The sequence below is a fragment of the Cyberlindnera jadinii genome (assembly GCF_001661405.1).
Source record: "Cyberlindnera jadinii NRRL Y-1542 unplaced genomic scaffold CYBJAscaffold_5, whole genome shotgun sequence".
NCBI classification, from domain to species: Eukaryota; Fungi; Ascomycota; class Saccharomycetes; order Phaffomycetales; family Wickerhamomycetaceae; genus Williopsis; species Williopsis jadinii.
In genome coordinates, this window is record NW_017963656.1 from 389,424 (window position 1) to 407,013 (window position 17,590).

General features: G+C 43.5%; 10 protein-coding genes and 2 non-coding genes across 12 annotated transcripts; 7 read left to right on the forward strand and 5 right to left on the reverse strand.

The window, feature by feature from the left end:
• Positions 1-111: 111 nt before the first annotated feature.
• On the reverse strand, positions 112-1,008 carry CCC1 (Ccc1p; the record flags this gene model as incomplete). The annotated part of the gene is made up of 1 exon (XM_020216382.1): positions 112-1,008. The coding sequence occupies one exon, from the start codon at positions 1,006-1,008 to the stop codon at positions 112-114; it is 897 nt and encodes a 298-aa protein (XP_020070987.1).
• Positions 1,009-2,159: 1,151 nt separating this feature from the next.
• On the forward strand, positions 2,160-2,714 carry CYBJADRAFT_162139 (uncharacterized protein; the record flags this gene model as incomplete). The annotated part of the gene is made up of 1 exon (XM_020213668.1): positions 2,160-2,714. One exon carries the CDS (start codon positions 2,160-2,162, stop codon positions 2,712-2,714), a length of 555 nt encoding a protein of 184 aa, XP_020070988.1.
• On the forward strand, positions 2,630-3,352 carry CYBJADRAFT_184365 (Mpv17/PMP22 family protein; the record flags this gene model as incomplete). The annotated part of the gene is made up of 1 exon (XM_020217125.1): positions 2,630-3,352. The coding sequence occupies exon 1, from the start codon at positions 2,774-2,776 to the stop codon at positions 3,350-3,352; it is 579 nt and encodes a 192-aa protein (XP_020070989.1). The 5' UTR covers positions 2,630-2,773.
• A 388-nt stretch (positions 3,353-3,740) lies between these two features.
• CYBJADRAFT_t87 lies at positions 3,741-3,814 on the reverse strand. Its single transcript has one exon. It is a non-coding gene; the product is annotated as a tRNA-Ile (tRNA).
• Positions 3,815-3,936: 122 nt separating this feature from the next.
• Positions 3,937-7,149, reverse strand: TTI1 (Tti1p). The gene is made up of 2 exons (XM_020213160.1): positions 7,097-7,149; positions 3,937-7,041 (listed from the first exon to the last, which is right to left on the reverse strand). Exons 1-2 carry the CDS (start codon positions 7,133-7,135, stop codon positions 3,964-3,966), a joined length of 3,117 nt encoding a protein of 1,038 aa, XP_020070990.1. The 5' UTR covers positions 7,136-7,149; the 3' UTR covers positions 3,937-3,963.
• A 234-nt stretch (positions 7,150-7,383) lies between these two features.
• CYBJADRAFT_167353 (40S ribosomal protein uS8) lies at positions 7,384-8,527 on the forward strand. The gene is made up of 3 exons (XM_020214870.1): positions 7,384-7,418; positions 7,781-7,930; positions 8,234-8,527. The coding sequence occupies exons 2-3, from the start codon at positions 7,798-7,800 to the stop codon at positions 8,491-8,493; spliced, it is 393 nt and encodes a 130-aa protein (XP_020070991.1). The 5' UTR covers positions 7,384-7,418; positions 7,781-7,797; the 3' UTR covers positions 8,494-8,527.
• A 148-nt stretch (positions 8,528-8,675) lies between these two features.
• Positions 8,676-10,248, forward strand: SKP2 (putative SCF ubiquitin ligase complex subunit SKP2). The gene has a single exon (XM_020217948.1). It carries the CDS (start codon positions 8,749-8,751, stop codon positions 10,147-10,149), a length of 1,401 nt encoding a protein of 466 aa, XP_020070992.1. The 5' UTR covers positions 8,676-8,748; the 3' UTR covers positions 10,150-10,248.
• GAS4 (1,3-beta-glucanosyltransferase) lies at positions 10,201-13,196 on the reverse strand (the record flags this gene model as incomplete). The annotated part of the gene is made up of 4 exons (XM_020216849.1): positions 10,201-10,320; positions 10,410-11,441; positions 11,515-11,712; positions 13,179-13,196. The coding sequence occupies 4 exons, from the start codon at positions 13,194-13,196 to the stop codon at positions 10,201-10,203; spliced, it is 1,368 nt and encodes a 455-aa protein (XP_020070993.1).
• A 499-nt stretch (positions 13,197-13,695) lies between these two features.
• Positions 13,696-14,508, forward strand: CYBJADRAFT_150224 (SDR family NAD(P)-dependent oxidoreductase; the record flags this gene model as incomplete). Its single annotated transcript, XM_020213341.1, has 1 exon — positions 13,696-14,508. One exon carries the CDS (start codon positions 13,696-13,698, stop codon positions 14,473-14,475), a length of 780 nt encoding a protein of 259 aa, XP_020070994.1. The 3' UTR covers positions 14,476-14,508.
• A 543-nt stretch (positions 14,509-15,051) lies between these two features.
• Positions 15,052-15,125, forward strand: CYBJADRAFT_t79. Its single transcript has one exon. It is a non-coding gene; the product is annotated as a tRNA-Val (tRNA).
• A 107-nt stretch (positions 15,126-15,232) lies between these two features.
• ZIM17 (Zim17p) lies at positions 15,233-16,029 on the forward strand. The gene is made up of 2 exons (XM_020214871.1): positions 15,233-15,591; positions 15,646-16,029. Exons 1-2 carry the CDS (start codon positions 15,268-15,270, stop codon positions 15,865-15,867), a joined length of 546 nt encoding a protein of 181 aa, XP_020070995.1. The 5' UTR covers positions 15,233-15,267; the 3' UTR covers positions 15,868-16,029.
• CYBJADRAFT_167359 (glycosyltransferase family 15 protein) lies at positions 15,690-17,449 on the reverse strand. Its single transcript, XM_020214872.1, has one exon. It carries the CDS (start codon positions 17,214-17,216, stop codon positions 15,999-16,001), a length of 1,218 nt encoding a protein of 405 aa, XP_020070996.1. The 5' UTR covers positions 17,217-17,449; the 3' UTR covers positions 15,690-15,998.
• Positions 17,450-17,590: the final 141 nt, after the last annotated feature.

Genomic DNA, 17,590 nt, shown 5'->3' on the forward strand with positions numbered 1-17,590 from the left:
AAAGGGAACAATTAATGACATTATAATGAAATGCAATATGAGCGTGGAATTAATGCAACAAGGTATGATGGTGAAAGTCATGCAATGGTTTTGAAACAGACGGAGGGCCCTTCAATCAATTAGTCTAACCAATAGCCAAGCCGAACCAGCTGCAATACCACCAACAAGAACCATCTGGATACCTTCATGAACCTTTTTAATTCCAGAGCACTGCTCACCTAATGAAATTTGTGCCTTTACAAATCCAAACCAAAACAGCGTAAATGTCATCAAGAGCATTGAGAAGATGAGTCCGGTGTCAACGTGCTTCACAAAAAAGTATGGAATCAAAGGAACAAATCCTCCTAAAAAGTACGACGAACCAATGGTCAAAGCTGAAATCACCTCTCTATTCTCTGCAGGTGCTTCTAAGCCTTTCCCGAATCTTATGAGGAAATCAACAACCAATTGTGGGTTCTTCTTCATGTCTCTTATAAACGAGATGATCGTCTCATCGGAGAAATCAGGGTTGATGTCCAAAAGTAGGTCTTCCAACTCGTGATTGACTTCAGTCATATCTTCATAAAACTTCTGCTTCTCGGTCTTCACCTCAGAATGGTAGTAATCCGATTCGGACTTTGCCGCTAAGAACCCACCAAGGCCCATGGATATGGCTCCAGAGATCAACTCTGCAAATCCACCCGTGATCACCAGCTTGGAATCACCAAGAGATGATAAACCTGCTGTAAGTGCAAACGGCACTGTCAACCCATCAGACAACCCAATCACGATATCGGACATCACTCTTGGGTCAACTCTGCCCAGCAGCCCTTCGTTTCCATCGTCATCGTCGCCATTGTCGTATTTGGACCCAATCTCTGACTCTTCATCTCTGCCACGCACCGAGTCCACTCCGGCATCCAGAGACTGGTAACTTGTTGGCGAGTTGGCGTCAATCAAAGGCTTCTTCTGTTGTGCCTTGCCGTTGAACAAGGTGGCAACACCGTTCTTAATGGCAACGAGGGACATCGCGGATTATTCTGGTTCTTGTTTTTGCCTCAGTGTACGTTCCCTGTTTCAGTGTGTTTCCTCCACAGAGCAATCAACACACGTTCAGAGAGGGAGAAAGAAGGGGGGTAACTCTGTGTGTATGTTTGTTTTTCACAGAGAAGTCGGAGGGTACAATGCAAGGGTGTTTTTGCTCTCAGCTTTCGTTTCCACGGTGTGTATGATTTTCACCTTTCAGAGAGATAACAAAAGCGTAACGACAAGCGCTAGGGAATATGGAGAATTTTTAGATCAACACAATTTTTGCCTTCGACGGTGTTTAAAGCAAAGTGAATCAAAGTAGAAACAAGGCAGAGAAGGGAAACAGAAAAACAAAAAAAACTTTGTCTAATGGAGGCTATTTCCTTTCGTCTGTACTAACTGGTTGATTGGTTAGAAATTTTTCTAAAAAAAAAAAGAAAATGTATACAAGCCGTACCGTTTGGTTCTTTGCCGTTGTTTATATATGGAGCGGTGTCTAAAAAGGTACCGTTGATAAAAAAAACACAACACACAAACAAATCTTCGTGCGTGATGGAAATCCTCAGAATTTCCCTGAAAATTGGGCTGAGAGTGCGCGCCGGTGTTGAAATCGCAGTTCTGTGTGTTTTTTGACAGGAAGTTTTCGTAAGCATAAAAGGGGGGTTCGCGTAATCAAATATGCCCCGGCTGTGATTGGCTGTTTTCGGCTGTGTTTGGGTCTGCACATAGGATGTGTGTATACAAATTGTGCGTTTGAGTAAACAGGATAGCCGCGTTTCAAGGTGATGTTTGGGTGGAGTTGGGAGTACACGGGTGTGCTGTTAGAAGTCTCCAGTAGGATACGGCCTGCCTGGCCCGCTTGGTGGACCTGGTCTGCTTTCTGTTGGTGACTGGAAGTTATGGTTGTTGTTACAACTCATTGTGACGGCTTGACAACAACGTTTGCCTGCCGCGTGTGATGTTGCTTTATGAAAGCCCTAGAGGAAGATCGGATTTCTGAGCCTACATGATGCAATGGCACCTCTGCCTCTGCTTCACCCCCACCAGGACACTGGTCGATGATGCCTCTTGTGGTACGCCCTTTTTGGTGGACCGGACTCGTCTGTGTTGTGTACACTGTACACTGTACAGGCGTGTCCATGATTCTGTGAATGGCACTACATGGGACTACTGGCGCTTTGGATGTGGTTGCAGTAGAGCATTCGTCCGCCGTGTTCGGCCATACCCACCAACAGCCACCACCCTGTAGGGTCGTCTATGGTTCATCCTATGGCCCTATGATGCTGCAGCACATCAGCCACCTATCGCCAGTTGATCCTGAAGATATAACAGGAGTGGTTCATCCTCAAATACAGCGTAGGACTCCGAAGACAGAGCAGCACGAGTCCTCTTGCAGCGGATCCGATAATAGTGCTGACATTCTCACAGAACTATCCTCTGGTGAATCGCTCAAACATGCTCGAAAGATCAATCTCTACGTGAATACACGCCCCTGGTGTTCCATTTCCCACGCATTTCCAGAATGGTGTGGTTTCCAAGCGTCGGTTTGGGACATATCCACACCCAGACACCAAGTCAGAAAAACGAAAAAGACGCGTGTTCGGAATTTCACGCTGTGGGTCGAGGACAAAACCTGTGCACCTGTTTGCTTCTGCCATGTTGTCTTCCCATTGTCTGAAAAGTTGGAGAACGTTGACTTACGCTAGTGGTGAAACAAAAGCCCATATACATACAGCTATAGAAGAAGGTTTATTAAACTCACCAGATGACAAGTGAACTCAAAGATGACATTGAGAACTTGAAACCGAAAGAAGGGGCCCGTACCAAGTGGTTGATGATCTTGATCACACTACTTGAATCGATATGCATCTTCACTCTCATTGAGAACCGTGAAATTATTGATAATGTCCACAGGCTGTTAAACTCTATACTCCTGGGTATATTAACTGCTGGGCTTGGACAATCGTTGATTCAGCTGTTTAGACGTGTCTACTACTCGAGGCTGGCGAAGTTTTGCATTTGGGGTGCAATTAATGGTATACTGAGCTCGTTATGGATCGACACGCTACTGAAAATTGAACCCACTTCATTAAGGATACTGGTTGATCAGTCGGTCGGTACACCATTCTTTCAATCGGCATTTATCCTGTTCAACTGTGCTTGGGAGAACACTGATTTCCTGTCTTCTTTCAGACAGACTTTCTTGAAGATGCTGGGTACTTCATATGCAGTTTGGCCATTGTGTTCGATAATATCCTTTAACTTCTTGCCTCCACACTTGATCTTCCCATTCAACTGTTTTGTCAACGTCCTCTGGACTCTGGCTCTTGGTTTGATCATTTAAAGTTGGCCTAACAGAGCAATATGTTGCTGCTGTAGTAGTTTGGTATGGATTATTGGCGTGCCTAAGGTGTAAGAGTACCTGGTCGGGGTTGTTCTTCGGTTTTTATAACCTCATGCTGAATTGTAATTGTAATGTCGTCCACTAATGTCTAATTTTGTTGTCAATCAGGTGTACATTATGGTTGTAGAACACTGCTGTGCAAATCACTTATGATCTCATATCTAACTAAACGAGTGCAGCAGTAACAACAAAAACCCTATTCGGAGGAACCATTGGGCCACAACTACGTTCACCTCTATCAATTGAATCCATATTTATTGACAAAAGGCAAAAGCTTTGAAACTGAGCCATCATCTTCTCATATCCAATATGCGTCGAAAAAAAAGAATGGTCCCTAGCAGGATCGAACTGCTGATCTTGGCGTTATTAGCACCACGCCTTAACCAACTGGGCCAAGGGACCTGTTTCTTGAAAAATCAGCTGAGACACATTTTGTTATTGTGTTATCGAGAGGGATATGAGGTAATCTCTTAGTAATCATTATACGCTTAGTATTATGTACTCATCACACAATACATCAGTATCCCATCACCAAATTATCATTATCATAACTAAACTTCTATAAACTTGAACGTTTCCCCATCAATTATAACGTCATGAGGATGTTTCACATCCTTCACACCGTAAATGTTCTTCTTGAGTAACCATGCAACATCACTATGGCTGTCGAACTTCTCAACTGGCACCACTCCAATACATGATCTAACCATTTCCTCTGTGGTTGAATCCGGTATTGTTCTACCCAATTTGTTCAAAGACATCACAATCATCTCAACGAGTGAATTATAGCAGCTTTGGTTTATACCTGGTAGTACAATTTTCTTCGATTCAGTCGCTTGCTTTGCTGCTGTAACCAGAAGCTCATTCTCCTTCAAGTTCTGCCAAAGATCCAGAAACCTCGTTGTTACAAATGTCCCAGAATATTCAACGATTTTGGAGATGACCTCACTGGCTAGTATCACAACTCTGGGATCGTTTGAATTGACACTCGATGCAACTATTTGCCAGATTGAAGCAACTATTGGGAATAGATTATCAGGTGCAGTTGCAAATACAACGATTGATTTGTTCAACACCCTCAAGATCTGTAATCTCAACTTTGTAGATGGATGAGATAAGAGTCTCTCTCCATAGTAGGAGACCTGTTGTAGCAATCGATACGCATCTTCAGGCACAGGAGAAGCCCATTCTTTCTTGACATCAGGAATTGAAGGCTCCTCATCCTCATCGTCACTATCTCCAAGGTTGTCAATCTCATCCTCCACATCATCATCTTCTAAGGGTTTCACATATTTCAAGTGTTCGATGTCTCTTTCATCCTTGGACAAGAGTGAAGCCACCTGCATTATATTAGTCATTCCCCATGGCTTATAAGTAGATGTACTATCTTGTAGTTCCAGTTTATGTAATCCAGACTCTGAAAGGTACTTCTTACTAATCTCATCAACAACAATCTCAAACAGTACAAAGAACCCAATACACATATCATCGTAACCATGATAATGATCCAGTAAGTTAAACATGATCTCCATAACATCTTTAAACGTCTCAATGATCTTGAACCCAGCAATTTTCAAACAAACAGCCAAAATGGCCGTCGTTCTAGTCGTCATGGCATTACTCAACCTTATAGATACAGAATCAACAAGATAATCTGCATTGTCCAATATCATGTCGTACAATGAGCCAGAATATAGTTCTTGTGCTATACCCATGCTAGTCCTCAATGCGTGTTCTCTCACAATTTCCGAAGGTGACGCCATGGACTCAATAACCGGGTAGATGTAATCAATCAGCTCATCTCTAAAGTTTTGTTTCAACATACTTTGGATAATAAAGACTGAGTCCAATGACACATTTGTAGCCAACACTACAGCATCAGTGATTTCCATTTCAGAAGTTTCGTCCAAAATAGATTTGGAGTATTCTAGCACTGAATAGACAAAGTCCGATGCCAGAACCATCTGGTTTTCGCTATCATCATCTTCAAGTGACAAATACTCATTTGCAATCGAGGTATAGCCTATCTTGTTCTTGTATCCCGACATCAGGTTATTTATGATCCACAATCCAACAGCACGTTCGTTTAAAGTTCCATTATAACTGTAAGAGATGATGTCCTCTATAATTTCCGACGGGTTTGAAGAGCCAATGGTTTGAATCAAAGAGGCAAGTTGGTCCTGGACATTATTCGTTAACACTTTACCAAGCACGTTGAGAGTGCCAGTACTAACTTCAAGACTTGTAGCATCCTTCGTAATCAGCATCAGATCAGAAAGCTCACTTGCACTACTTGTTGGAATGACCTTTGTTTTGGCCTGTGCCTTGGTCAAACTGTCGGATAATTCCTGTATGCATAGCTTGATTAGTTTGGATATTGCAATACCATTCGGTTCCATCTTAACGATAAACCTGATTGCACCGATTGTTTTGATGATTTTGTCTTCATTGGGAGATGCTATGACAGATTCAAAAGAGTCTACGTACTTGTTGAGTTCCTTGGACATAACATCCTGAAACATACCTCTGATCTTTGGGTCTGTCTGTTCTTTTAATGCAACTGGTGTTCGCATGTTTTGCGATGAATAGGCCAGCATCTCCACAGCAATTGGTACCGAGCTGTTCAATGACAGTAGGCAATTGTTTATTATCCCCTGTCCCAGTAATTCCAAAGCGTGTTGAACTTCATCTTTTTGATGCGTATGTATCTTTAGAACACTTGTCAACGCCAATTTCACTTGTGCACTTGTAGCCTTCAGCCATGAGCCTGTTCTATGGATCTTGCGAAACCCTTCCTCCGTCAGTGCTATCTGGTTAAGATCTGACTCTTCAAATATGTCTTGGATCGCCTCTACTGGCTTATAGTTCATATTCAAATCGTCATCGTTATAAACCAGCACTAGAAGCTTCCTCAGTATCATGAGAGACTTCGAGATGACTGTGTAGTGCGTTTTCCCCGTTCCTGCTATTATCTTTGTCAAGGTTGAAACATTTCCTGGAAGGATATAAGACAGTATCTCACCGTCATTGATCATGTCAAAGTATAGGACATCCAACGTGGTTAAGGCCTGTAACTGTAACTCTACTTCTTTGCCTGAGTGTGCAAATTCCAACAACACCGTAACAGCATGTCCCAACGGTGGTAGAGTTTCAGTATTGCTGAAGAAGTCATAAATCTTGCTGTCCCTTTGGACGACAAGAGCCTTGAAGAATTGTTCCAACGCTAAGGAACCAGCCAACTTCAACGTATCGCTCTTAGATACAATGTCAGAGCGATCATTTGGATTCGGCGACCCACCACATAGAAAAGTGACCAAAGGAAATAGCTGCTTGGCAAGAACATAGGGCAAGGAGCCCGGAGAGGACCAACAATGCTCTATTATCAACCCTAGAATCCTCAGCAGATAGGTCGTTGCAGTATCACCGAGTTTCGGCTGTTTCAAGAGGTACGACAGTGGTAAAAACACATAGTCTGCTAAGTTTGTCGACAGTATCGTACTCTCATTCACACACTCCCTGAAGTGAGAGTACAATTCCCTTAGTGATTCAACAACCTGAGAAGAATTGGGATCAAATACACCAATTGGTGCTAATGCAACTTGTGATAGTTGAACACAGTAAGGCCGTATCTTTCACAATGGCCTGTTAGTATACGATACTCTGCTCGATATAGAAGTAACTCACAACTTCGAACACACGCTTATCTTCATTATCGGAACTCATGCTGAAGCAATCGATTATCCAAGCTGCGGTGGATAAGAAACAGAGAAAGAGAGAGAAGTATTGAATGTATATAGTGCTTGTTCCTTAAGAGGTAATTTTCGCGTTCTCCAAGGGCTCATAACCGTCGCTCTGTAATTTTTAGACCGGTCTGTGATTTACACTTATAACACACAACAGACACTTTTTTCAAGGCCGGGAGACGAAAAATTTTTCACTTTTTGTTCGAAAGCTCCTCCTCAGTATCAGATATTTGTATCTTTGTATCGATAAACAAACCTTTTCAGTGAGTACGATTGATACTGATATGAGAGCTATGTTTTGTCTGATATTGACACACAAAGACACGAGGCATATATACAATGAGACGTATATATAACGGTGCCTTGTGCTTGAACTTTTCAAGGAATGGGAATCAAGGAATCCATGGGGAGACGAATGGCCAGTAATTTAACCAATCATCCGATGATGATGTTAATTTACATCTCTCCAGGACTTGACACCCCCCTTCCTTTACGAGTTACTACGTTAACTCAGCTCATGACTCCCCAGAAGACTTTGTGCTTTGCTATGGAGGACACTCATGTTGCTTTCATCGATGTGTGATGTGTCTGTGTGTTTTAATGTTACTAACCGACTTTTGCGAAGCCGAATAACATAGAAAAATGACTAGAACATCTGTTTTGGCTGATGCCTTGAACGCTATCAACAACGCCGAGAAGACCGGTAAGAGACAAGTCATCATTAGACCTTCCTCTAAGGTCATCATCAAGTTCTTGCAAGTCATTCAAAAGCATGGTAAGTTTTCCATTTGTTTGTACCTGTACATGTGCACTTGTGGGGGCAACAGACAACCACATACTATATATACACCGGGCTTATAACTGGATGGAGTGTTGTTTTTACTTTCAGTCTCACTCTGTCTTTTAAGTGTCCGGGAGAATAAAAAAGAGATGCTTCTTACACGATGCTGAGCAACTTTCGTTTTTCGAACAGTCTCGTGCTCTTGATCGTTTACTTCTCTATGACATCTTGTTTGCTCCCCCATCCGTGCTGTGTTACTTACAGTGCCTTTATAAGAGACTAACATTAAAAATGCAGGTTACATTGGTGAATTCGAGTACATCGATGACCACAGATCTGGTAAGATTGTTGTTCAATTGAACGGTCGTTTGAACAAGGTTGGTGTCATCTCTCCAAGATTCAACGTTAGAATCGGTGATATTGAGAAGTGGACTGACAACTTGTTGCCAGCCAGACAGTTTGGTTACGTTATCTTGACCACTTCTGCCGGTATCATGGACCATGAAGAGGCCAGAAGAAAACACGTCTCTGGTAAGATCTTGGGTTTCGTTTACTAGGCTTATATATAATAATTGGGTATAATGTGTGTATAATGGATTTTTTGATTTAACCGTCCATCGTAGCGATGCCCTGTTCTATTTAACCCTTGGTGTCTGGGTGTTGTTGCTGTGGTGATATTATTCCGTATTTTTTTTGCCTATCCCAATTCACCCGGGCAACCAAAAGAAAAAAATTACACCAATGACTTTGCTTTGGAAAGGAAAGCAACTAAACGGGAAGAGAAAAGGCACTGGTTCTCTTAGATTGCAGTCATGTTCTCGTCGTTGATTAAGAAGGGTCGCATTGGTGTTCTCTCCACGAAGAAAAGAGACGACTCGCTGTCTATTGAGCATCCACCGCTATCGCTACTTGGGTTGCCCATGGAGCTGTTACAGAAAGTGTTGCAGAATCTGGAGCTCAGGGACTGGTTGACGCTGGCATTGGTCTGTAGGTACTTGCAAGAGGTTGTTGATAAGTACTTCTTGTACAACAACGTGAGGCTGCTGAACGAATCCTCGCTGAGGCTGTTCAAAAAGGCGATATCGAGAGATAAGAAGAGGAACCTGCTGTCCCTATACGTACATGGCATTGAGTTCCACAAGCCCGTGAAGAGTACACAGGAACAAACGTCGATAGCTGGGTTCGGCTTCTCCTCAAGACCTGACAACGATAGCTATATTGCCTTGATGGTTGAGGTTATATCGTTATTACCGAATCTATCGTGTATCTCAGTGCTGCAGATCTCTCCGGGGTTTTGCTTCCCAGAGTGGACCTCAACGCTGAAGACTTACGCCTTTGAGCATAACTATTATCCATCCATCCGGAAGCTGACCTTGTCATCACAGCAAGGTTGGAGCATTGCATTGCGTTCGAACCTCCTATGGCCTTTTGGGCTCATCGAGGAGCTTTGCCTGGTCGAAATGATCATCGACTCGAGCTCTTTGAAAAAGCCACCTCTTTTAACCGTTTCTAACGAAGAGGGCCCATTGATTAGTCCGCTGATTACAAAGAACGCATTGAAGATGGAATCCACAGTAACTTGGTCTCCAATTAAGATCTTATCGTTGACATCGTGTTCAATAGCGAATAATGGCTCAAGATTCCTGGCTGGTTACTTCAGAGACGTTCATACTTTGAAGCTGGTCTCGATGAAATCACACTACGATGTGCTACTAAGCAATTGCTTTCCCAATTTAAGGACCTTGTACATCGATCTGAACTCAAAGGCATTCAGCCTCTATAACGCTTCCGAGGCAAGTGTTATAAACACTTCAAATGCCAATTCCAACTTTGCATATTTCAACTCACAGTTTGTTCCCAAGTTTTACCTCAATTATAATCACTTTGAGGAAATAATGGATAAGATCCCTGTGGTTGACACGATAGTGTTGACAAACGTTTCATTCTCCAACGTTAAACCAGTGGATCCAGAAGATATAACAAATGAAGACCATAACATTGTGAATAACAACGGTTACGTGTTCCTAAAATCGTTGCAGAGGTTCGGCATGGTACAGTTCATCTTGTTGAAGAACTACAAACTGCACAAGACAAGAACAAGAGATGAATGGTCTGAGTTGTTGAAACCATGCTTCTCATCAACAAACTGTGTAAGGGTGAAGGACAAAGATGGATCTGTGTTATACTCGAGAAACGAAAAGTGTTATAACTGAGCTGTTCTGCGTTGTTTATTTATTCACGAGCTTATAAATGAGAAAATTCCTTTAATGAAAGCGAACCCAATTATTATGACAAAGATGTGCTTTATCCATGTATTTGATCTCAGAAGATCGTGTCTTGAAGTTCCTGACGTTGTTAGTATTGTTCTCTACTCCTGTTGATGGCTTGATAAGTTAACAGTATAAGCAATTTACTTACCAGAATTGGCCAATTGTTGAAGTCTCATCAGTTCAAATGGAGTCACTTGGTTTACCAGGTGTGTTGCCTTCATATAATTCGTTGGAAATGGAGCACCAGAGCTAGTTGTGATGTTGAAAGTTGTGAAGAAGTCCTCCTCCAAAAGCTTGACGAATTTTCCCCTTCTGGCATCGACTCCATTTCTCAAGAGTAACAGAGAGACAGCAGAATCGACACCTTTGTTTATATCCAAGTTGTCATACTCATCATAACATTCTGGGATTGCCTGGGCTCCCAATTTGAGCCCTTTGCCATGGCTGGTGTACAAATCAGCAATCTCCCTGCCTGTTGGCAAGTCAACGCTGTTGAACTGAAGCTTCAAATGATCATAATCCTTGAGTAGCTTGAGGTTACCATTTGCGTCAATTTCAACCAATCCATAGTTGTTTGGCTCTTGTGAATATTCATAAACCAAGCCTCCACTGAACACACCAATCATATCGTTCGAAAACATTGATCCAACTTCTTCAAACAGTCTTGGAGTCACCTTGTTGCATCCAAATTCTGAAAAGAAAACAGGACGAACGTAATCCTCATAGTCGTTCACCAAGATGTCATAGCCACTTGTATAGAACGTCTGTTCACCACACCACTGGTAAGTATTGACGCCATAGAAATCCACGGAATCGTATAGAGAACCAGTGGTACACTCTAGGTACTTGGACAACGATACCCTATAGTTCAAATCATCAGCTGCGGAATAGCCAACCGGAATGAACCTTGGACTATGCTTGGAGATGTACGACTTCATATCGGAAATTAGGGCCTTGACGTAAACGGGTGAATTTCTCGCACTCTTCTTATCGTTGACAATCTCATTGCCTGCAAAGAAGCCCAAGGTGTTGTTATAGCCTGAGAACTGCTCTATGACTTTGAACACGTGCTCCACATAATCCTCGTTGTATGTCAACCACGGCTCGTATCGGTTCAAGTGCTGTCCTTCAAGTGGCGAGTTCACATCCAACACCAAGTATATGCCAGCAGACGCCAACATCGTCATACATATGTCATGGTTGAGATCTGGGTTGATGGAGTAAACACGGATGGTCTGTGGCTGTGTTAGTATCACCACCTCCCCCTAAAACAAATCAGAGCCTACGGCTATATGGTATCAAATATACGTTAATACCCAACTCTTGGAACATGATTATATCCCTGGCACAGGCGTTTGGATCTGAGAGCGGGTCCGAGTCCTCTGTGACAGCTGAAGAGCCACCCGGCTGGTAGTCAACTCCTTTCACAAAGAAGGGCTCTCTCGTCACAGTATCAACGAAATAGCGGCCATGGACCCCTATCGGGTGGACAAAGGCCCACGAGGCCTGCGACAACAGGAACAAGACATAGACAAACGCAAGCATCTCTTACTCTTGGCCACCACGACGATAAGCCACCCTTGTCTAAACACTACAAAAGCTCACGTTTTTGTCCCCATTTGGCTCTCTAACATCAAAACTCCTTCTCTCCAAAATGACACAAACACGCTACTCCCGTGGATGCGCTCTTCGCCACGACGTGCAACAAGCCACAAGGTCTTTGTGTACCGCTGGATAGCACCTTTAGCGTGGTCGTAGCATGCTGCTCCTGGCCACAAAGGAGTGGTCTTCGCAAGCTGCTCCTGGCCACAGAGAAGTGATCTTCACACGCTGCTCCTGGCCACAGAGGAGTGGTCTTCGCAAGCTGCTCCTGGCCACAGAGGAGTGATCGAGGCTTCATGTAAACATTGATGCACCTTGTTGCATTTATAGACAAACTTTATAATGCCGGGGTGGCCAATGACGAATTGCTGTGGGTACTAAGTGTGGCCACATGTTTTGCATACACGGATTATCTTACATACCGAGGCAACGCGGCAGAAGATGACAAGAGAAGCTCATAGGCTTATCTTCTTGTTCTTCTTTTCAGCAGAAGGTCACTGTGTTGTCAATTGATCATCTATGGAAAGTGGAGGTCCGGTGCGTGGGTTGCTACCAGCAGTGTGTGCCTGTTGTGGCCATTCTTACTGCTTGGAGCCTATGCATATACATGCGCACGGGTTATAAAGTGACGGCAGCCAGGGATGAGCACCGCGTGGTAGCAAGTGTATTGGTGGTGGGACGGTGGTGGACGGAGGTTGGTAGGTGCCCGATGCGCTGTGTGCCTCTGGTGTGCCTCTGGTGTGCCTCTGCTCCCTCTCCTCCTCCACGCTTAAGTGGATGTTGTTGCCATTGTCTTTTTGCAGGGGTATAAATAGCGGAACGAATGCGGTATTTACCTACCTCAGACCTTATATATCAGTTAATACAAGTCCACTAGTGATGTCCTCTCAACTATTCTCCCTTGAGGGCAAAGTTGTTGTCATAACAGGTGCTACAAAGGGCATTGGTGAAGGCATGGCCTCCGGCTTGGCTGAGGCTGGAGCTGAGATTATCTTGGTCCATAGACCTTCAACAGATCCGCAGAGGGTCATTGACAAGTTGCTTGGCCTCGGTGCTTACAAGGTCCACCCATTGGCCTTTGACTCTTCAAATATTGCCGGAGTGAACCAGGTCTTGAGCAAGTCCTTGGAACTATCCTCCACCGGTACTGTTGATGTCCTTATAAACAACGCCGGCATTCAGGAGAAGAATCCTCCAGAGCTACATTCAGATGAGCAGTGGGAAAGAGTTCTGAAGGTCAATCTGGAGAGCCCTTTCAAATTGGCCAGATCCTTCGGCAAATACTGGCTTGATAATGGCAAAAGAGGTAAGATCATCAACACAGGATCACTCTACTCGTTCCGTGGTGGATTCAATTGTGTCTCGTACACTGCATCAAAGAGCGCCATCCATGCTGTAACCCAAGCATTGTCCAATGAGTGGTCATCGAAGGGTATCAACGTGAATACAATCATCCCTGGCTACATAGATACGGATCTAACACAGCATATCATGAATAATCCAGAGAAAAGGGAGGTTTTCCTACAAAGGATCCCCATGGCTAGGTTTGGAGTGCCAGATGACTTCAAAGGCCCAATTGTATTCTTATCATCGGCAGCTTCTGACTACTTGACAGGTGGATACATCGCTGTTGATGGTGGTTTCTTGTCTCTTTAGATGGAAACGTTCTCGTAAACCCTCATTATCGACCCTCCTGGCCGTTGGGAAGCACATGCAAGCAGAATGCACCATATAAAAGCCACTGTACCTAAATGGTATACTTAAGCGCACATTACTTCAAATTTTGTTTCGGATTGTAATTTTCTACCTCTTCCTTCCTTCTCTATGTCTTTCTTTCTATTCTCAATTGAATAAAGAACTTCGATACCAGGATTCTCTTTATATTCAATGCCCATCTCTCAATTATTCTCCCTTGAGGGCAAAGTTGTCGTTATCACCGGTGCTACAAAGGGCATTGGCGAAGGCATGGCCTCCGGTTTGGCTGAGGCTGGAGCTGAGATTATCTTGGTTCATAGACCTTCAACAGATCCACAGAGGGTCATTGACAAGTTGCTTGGCCTCGGTGCTCATAAGGTCCACCCATTGGCATACGATTCTGAAGACATTGCTGAAGTGGATCAAGTGCTGAAGAAATCTTTGGAGTTGTCCTCCACCGGTACTGTTGATGTCCTCATAAACAATGCTGGTATAGCAGAGAAGAACGCACCTGAGAATCACACAGATGAGCAGTGGGAAAGAGTTCTGAAGGTCAATCTGGAGAGCCCTTTCAAACTGGCAAGATCCTTTGGGAAATACTGGCTTGATAATGGCAAAAGGGGTAAGATCATCAACACGGGTTCACTCTGGTCATTCACTGGTGGTATCGATTACGTCTCGTATACTGTTTCTAAAGGTGGGATACACTCTCTTACTCAGGCATTATCTAACGAGTGGTCTTCCAAGGGCATCACTGTTAACAGCATCATCCCAGGCTATATAGATACAGATATGACGCAGCACATCATTCAAAACCCAGAGAAGAGCCAGAGAATCTTGCAGAGAGTGCCAATTGGTAAATTCGGAGTACCTGATGATTTCAGAGGACCAGCAGTGTTCCTCGCATCTGCTGCTTCCGATTATATCACTGGTACCTTCATCGCAGTAGATGGTGGGTCCTTGTCGTATTAGAGACCTCTAAATTCCAGTGAATATCAACAGCAGCATGGCTTGTGATTGTTAAATACACAGTAGTGCTATCGAATAATGGGCCAATTACTATAAATTGGTCTGTAATTGGCGAGTCCGTAGTAGCTGGTGTGAGCTATGTGTTAACTAAATAATGAGCATATAACGTCCAGAAGGATGGTGTACAATATGATGCTACGCCAAAAATTGCAGAGTATCGTTGTCTGTGATGTCTTCTTATATAAAATCGTGGTTATATTCAAGGAATCACGGTTATATTCAATGAATCACGGGATTATAATAAGTTACAGAATCGTCTATGCTTGTATTCGTTAATTTAATTCTTTTTACCTAAAACGGACCCACCCTTTATTCTGTAAATAGCTGATTTATTCAAAATTAAACCACCGATTCCCGATAACTTTTATACATCACTGTATATATCTCTTTGACCAGGGAATTCCTACAATCATGAAACAACAGTATGTATCCTAACAGTATATGTTTCCAACATAAATAGGTATAATATTTAACAACTCTATAACATAGCAAACAGTGCCATTTTGGAAACTCATAAATGGTTTCGTGGTCTAGTTGGTCATGGCATCTGCTTAACACGCAGAACGTCCCCAGTTCGATCCTGGGCGAAATCATTTTTTCCGGTAGCGTTCGGGGAAATGGTATGGGCAACATTATATCTACTACTGCCACTCATCCAACCACGCCGATGAGGTCTCAATTACGCACACTTTTCAGCTGTTGATGTTTGATTAACCACTGATTAGTGCTATAAACATGTTCAGAAGAGTTGTTATTCGTCAGCTACTCAGATCTGCCCCAAGAGCGCTTGTACCAGCAGGATCTACGGTATCACCATTGGGCTTGAGATGGTCCTTGCCGTTGGCTTCACACGTTAGCAATCGTTACCAGAGTTCTTCCACGGATGGCTCCTCTGCTAAGCTAAAGATCGATGAGCCTCAGATGATGATTGCCTTCACTTGCAAGAAGTGTGACACAAGATCTAGCCATGTGATGAGCAAACAGGCCTATACTAAGGGAACTGTGCTAATCACATGTCCTGGTTGTAAAGGAAGACATCTCATCGCTGACCATTTGAAAGTGAGTTAGTGTATCTTACTCTTTGGAATCTCTCGTATACTAACCATGCACAAGATCTTCTCTGACGACAGAATCACCATCCAGGACATCCTCAGTGCGAAGGGAGAATCCGTCTCTCAGAATACAGACGACCTTGTATTTGACGATATTCCAGATAAACTGAAAAGTTTGATTGGCCATCACGCTAAGGATGCCCCAGAGAACCTCAAGAAGGAGCAGTCACACGATGAACCACACAGCTTACCAGAAGGTGCGAGGGAGGATGGGAACAAATAGAATGTCCTATACATGATATTTATTCAGAAAACGGTACTTATATACATATGTTCAAGTACAAGAACCTTCCTCTCCATGTTTAACCAACTTGCACTATAACATTGAACCGAAAAAACAGAGATATGCCTAACTTAGTCGAAGTAATCACCTTTACCAGCATGGATTTCCCATCCTTTTGGCTTCTTTCTTCCTGTAACGTCATAGAATTTACCTGCACATGAATAGTCCCTAAAAGTTATATCATGCGCTTGATCACAGAGACACCTGTTCTTTGTCCATATCTCATCATCTATAGGACAATTGTGATTCGGAGAATGGTAATAGCCTATATCGTCGAAGTGGTGGATCTGCTTCTTCGAAAGGAACAGGGAAGCTGCTATGGAATGTATAGGAGCATCACCCCAACGCTCGTAGAAGAAGCCACCTGATACATCCAAATGTTGGAAAAATGCCTTGTACGCCTCTGATCTGAATAGATTAAGATCAACAATCTCAAAATTCGTCCAGAAATGACACATGTTGTAAGTAGCTCCTTCGTCATCTGAGATGAACGCCAGCAGGTTGTTGTCATTTATATAGCGAGGAAACCCTTCAATGAACTGTGACACGGTCTCCCAAAGAGTCGGCACTGTCTCAGGGAACTCCAAGATGCTCAGGGCAAATCCATAATGTATATCGTTATCGTTCATGAATTTAAAAGGGTCATAATGGACATCACACAGCAGTTCAGTTTCTGGCTCAACTCTCCAAATGTAATCGTAAGTTGCAACCCTTTCCATCCGGTAAAATAGCCCGGAGAAGAATCTACACATGAACCTATAGTTCTGTGAGCCTCCATACATCATAGCTTCCCTACTCTTCTGCCTATTCTGCTGCGCTCGTCTCCTGTCTATCCATTCCGGGAAGCTCCAGAACTCTGAGGGGAGCTCTTCGAAGTACACGTTACCCGTCACCAGTACCGATATCTGTCTCTTGAACTCATCAGTGAATGGCTCGTTATTGGCAAAGATCCAATCGTAGTGGAACTTTGAGTTGAACCTGTCCTCGTACGACCGTACCGTTCTTGCCATCTTTTGCAGATCACTGTTTCTCACCAGTGAGAACATCGCAGCGTTCACCTTCAAAGAGGCATCAATCTCACCTGAGGGCAGGTACTCGACCTTCACACCACGGTTCTCATCGCCTGTAAGCGACCCATTTATGTCATACTGCTCCTCCGGCTGCTGCAACTTCTGCTTGAGCTCCAGTATGTGCTGGCTCTGCCTCTTCGTCACTGATCTATGAACAAACACATAGATCACCAGCACGAGCACAGCTGTGAACCTCAGCAATCTCGGGAACCTAGCCATCTTTCACCACTTCCTACCAACCGTGAAAGATCTTACAGAACAGGTTTAGAGGCTGAGCTGGGTATGTTTTTACGGTTCCCCAGTGAAACAAATGTCCCGAGGAATTACTTAAGCCTCATCGCCCTTCCCGGCCGAGGGTACCTCATCGCTAACATTGGGATTCTTCTATGTATACGTGAATTTGATATGTTTTGGCAGCTCAATTACAGAACAAAGGGGGTTGTGTTTAGTGTCAAATCACACCACTGGAATATTCTATAAGATGGGTTAATACGATCCATCTTTGAGTTAAACCGTAGGGATTGGTTGTTAGGTAAATAGGCAATGGTGATCCTGGCTGTGAGATCACTATAGCGACTTGGCAAACAGTGACC

Coding starts and splice junctions, on each gene's coding strand:
- CYBJADRAFT_167353 (XM_020214870.1), top strand. CDS start 7,798: ATGACTAGAACATCTGTTTTGGCTGATGCCTTGAACGCTATCAACAAC. Junction 7,931..8,233: donor GCAAGTCATTCAAAAGCATG/GTAAGTTTTCCA, acceptor TTAAAAATGCAG/GTTACATTGGTGAATTCGAG.
- TTI1 (XM_020213160.1), bottom strand. CDS start 7,135: ATGAGTTCCGATAATGAAGATAAGCGTGTGTTCGAAGTT. Junction 7,042..7,096: donor ATAAGCGTGTGTTCGAAGTT/GTGAGTTACTTC, acceptor CCATTGTGAAAG/ATACGGCCTTACTGTGTTCA.
- CYBJADRAFT_167359 (XM_020214872.1), bottom strand. CDS start 17,216: ATGGCTAGGTTCCCGAGATTGCTGAGGTTCACAGCTGTGCTCGTGCTG.
- ZIM17 (XM_020214871.1), top strand. CDS start 15,268: ATGTTCAGAAGAGTTGTTATTCGTCAGCTACTCAGATCTGCCCCAAGA. Junction 15,592..15,645: donor TCATCGCTGACCATTTGAAA/GTGAGTTAGTGT, acceptor ACCATGCACAAG/ATCTTCTCTGACGACAGAAT.
- SKP2 (XM_020217948.1), top strand. CDS start 8,749: ATGTTCTCGTCGTTGATTAAGAAGGGTCGCATTGGTGTTCTCTCCACG.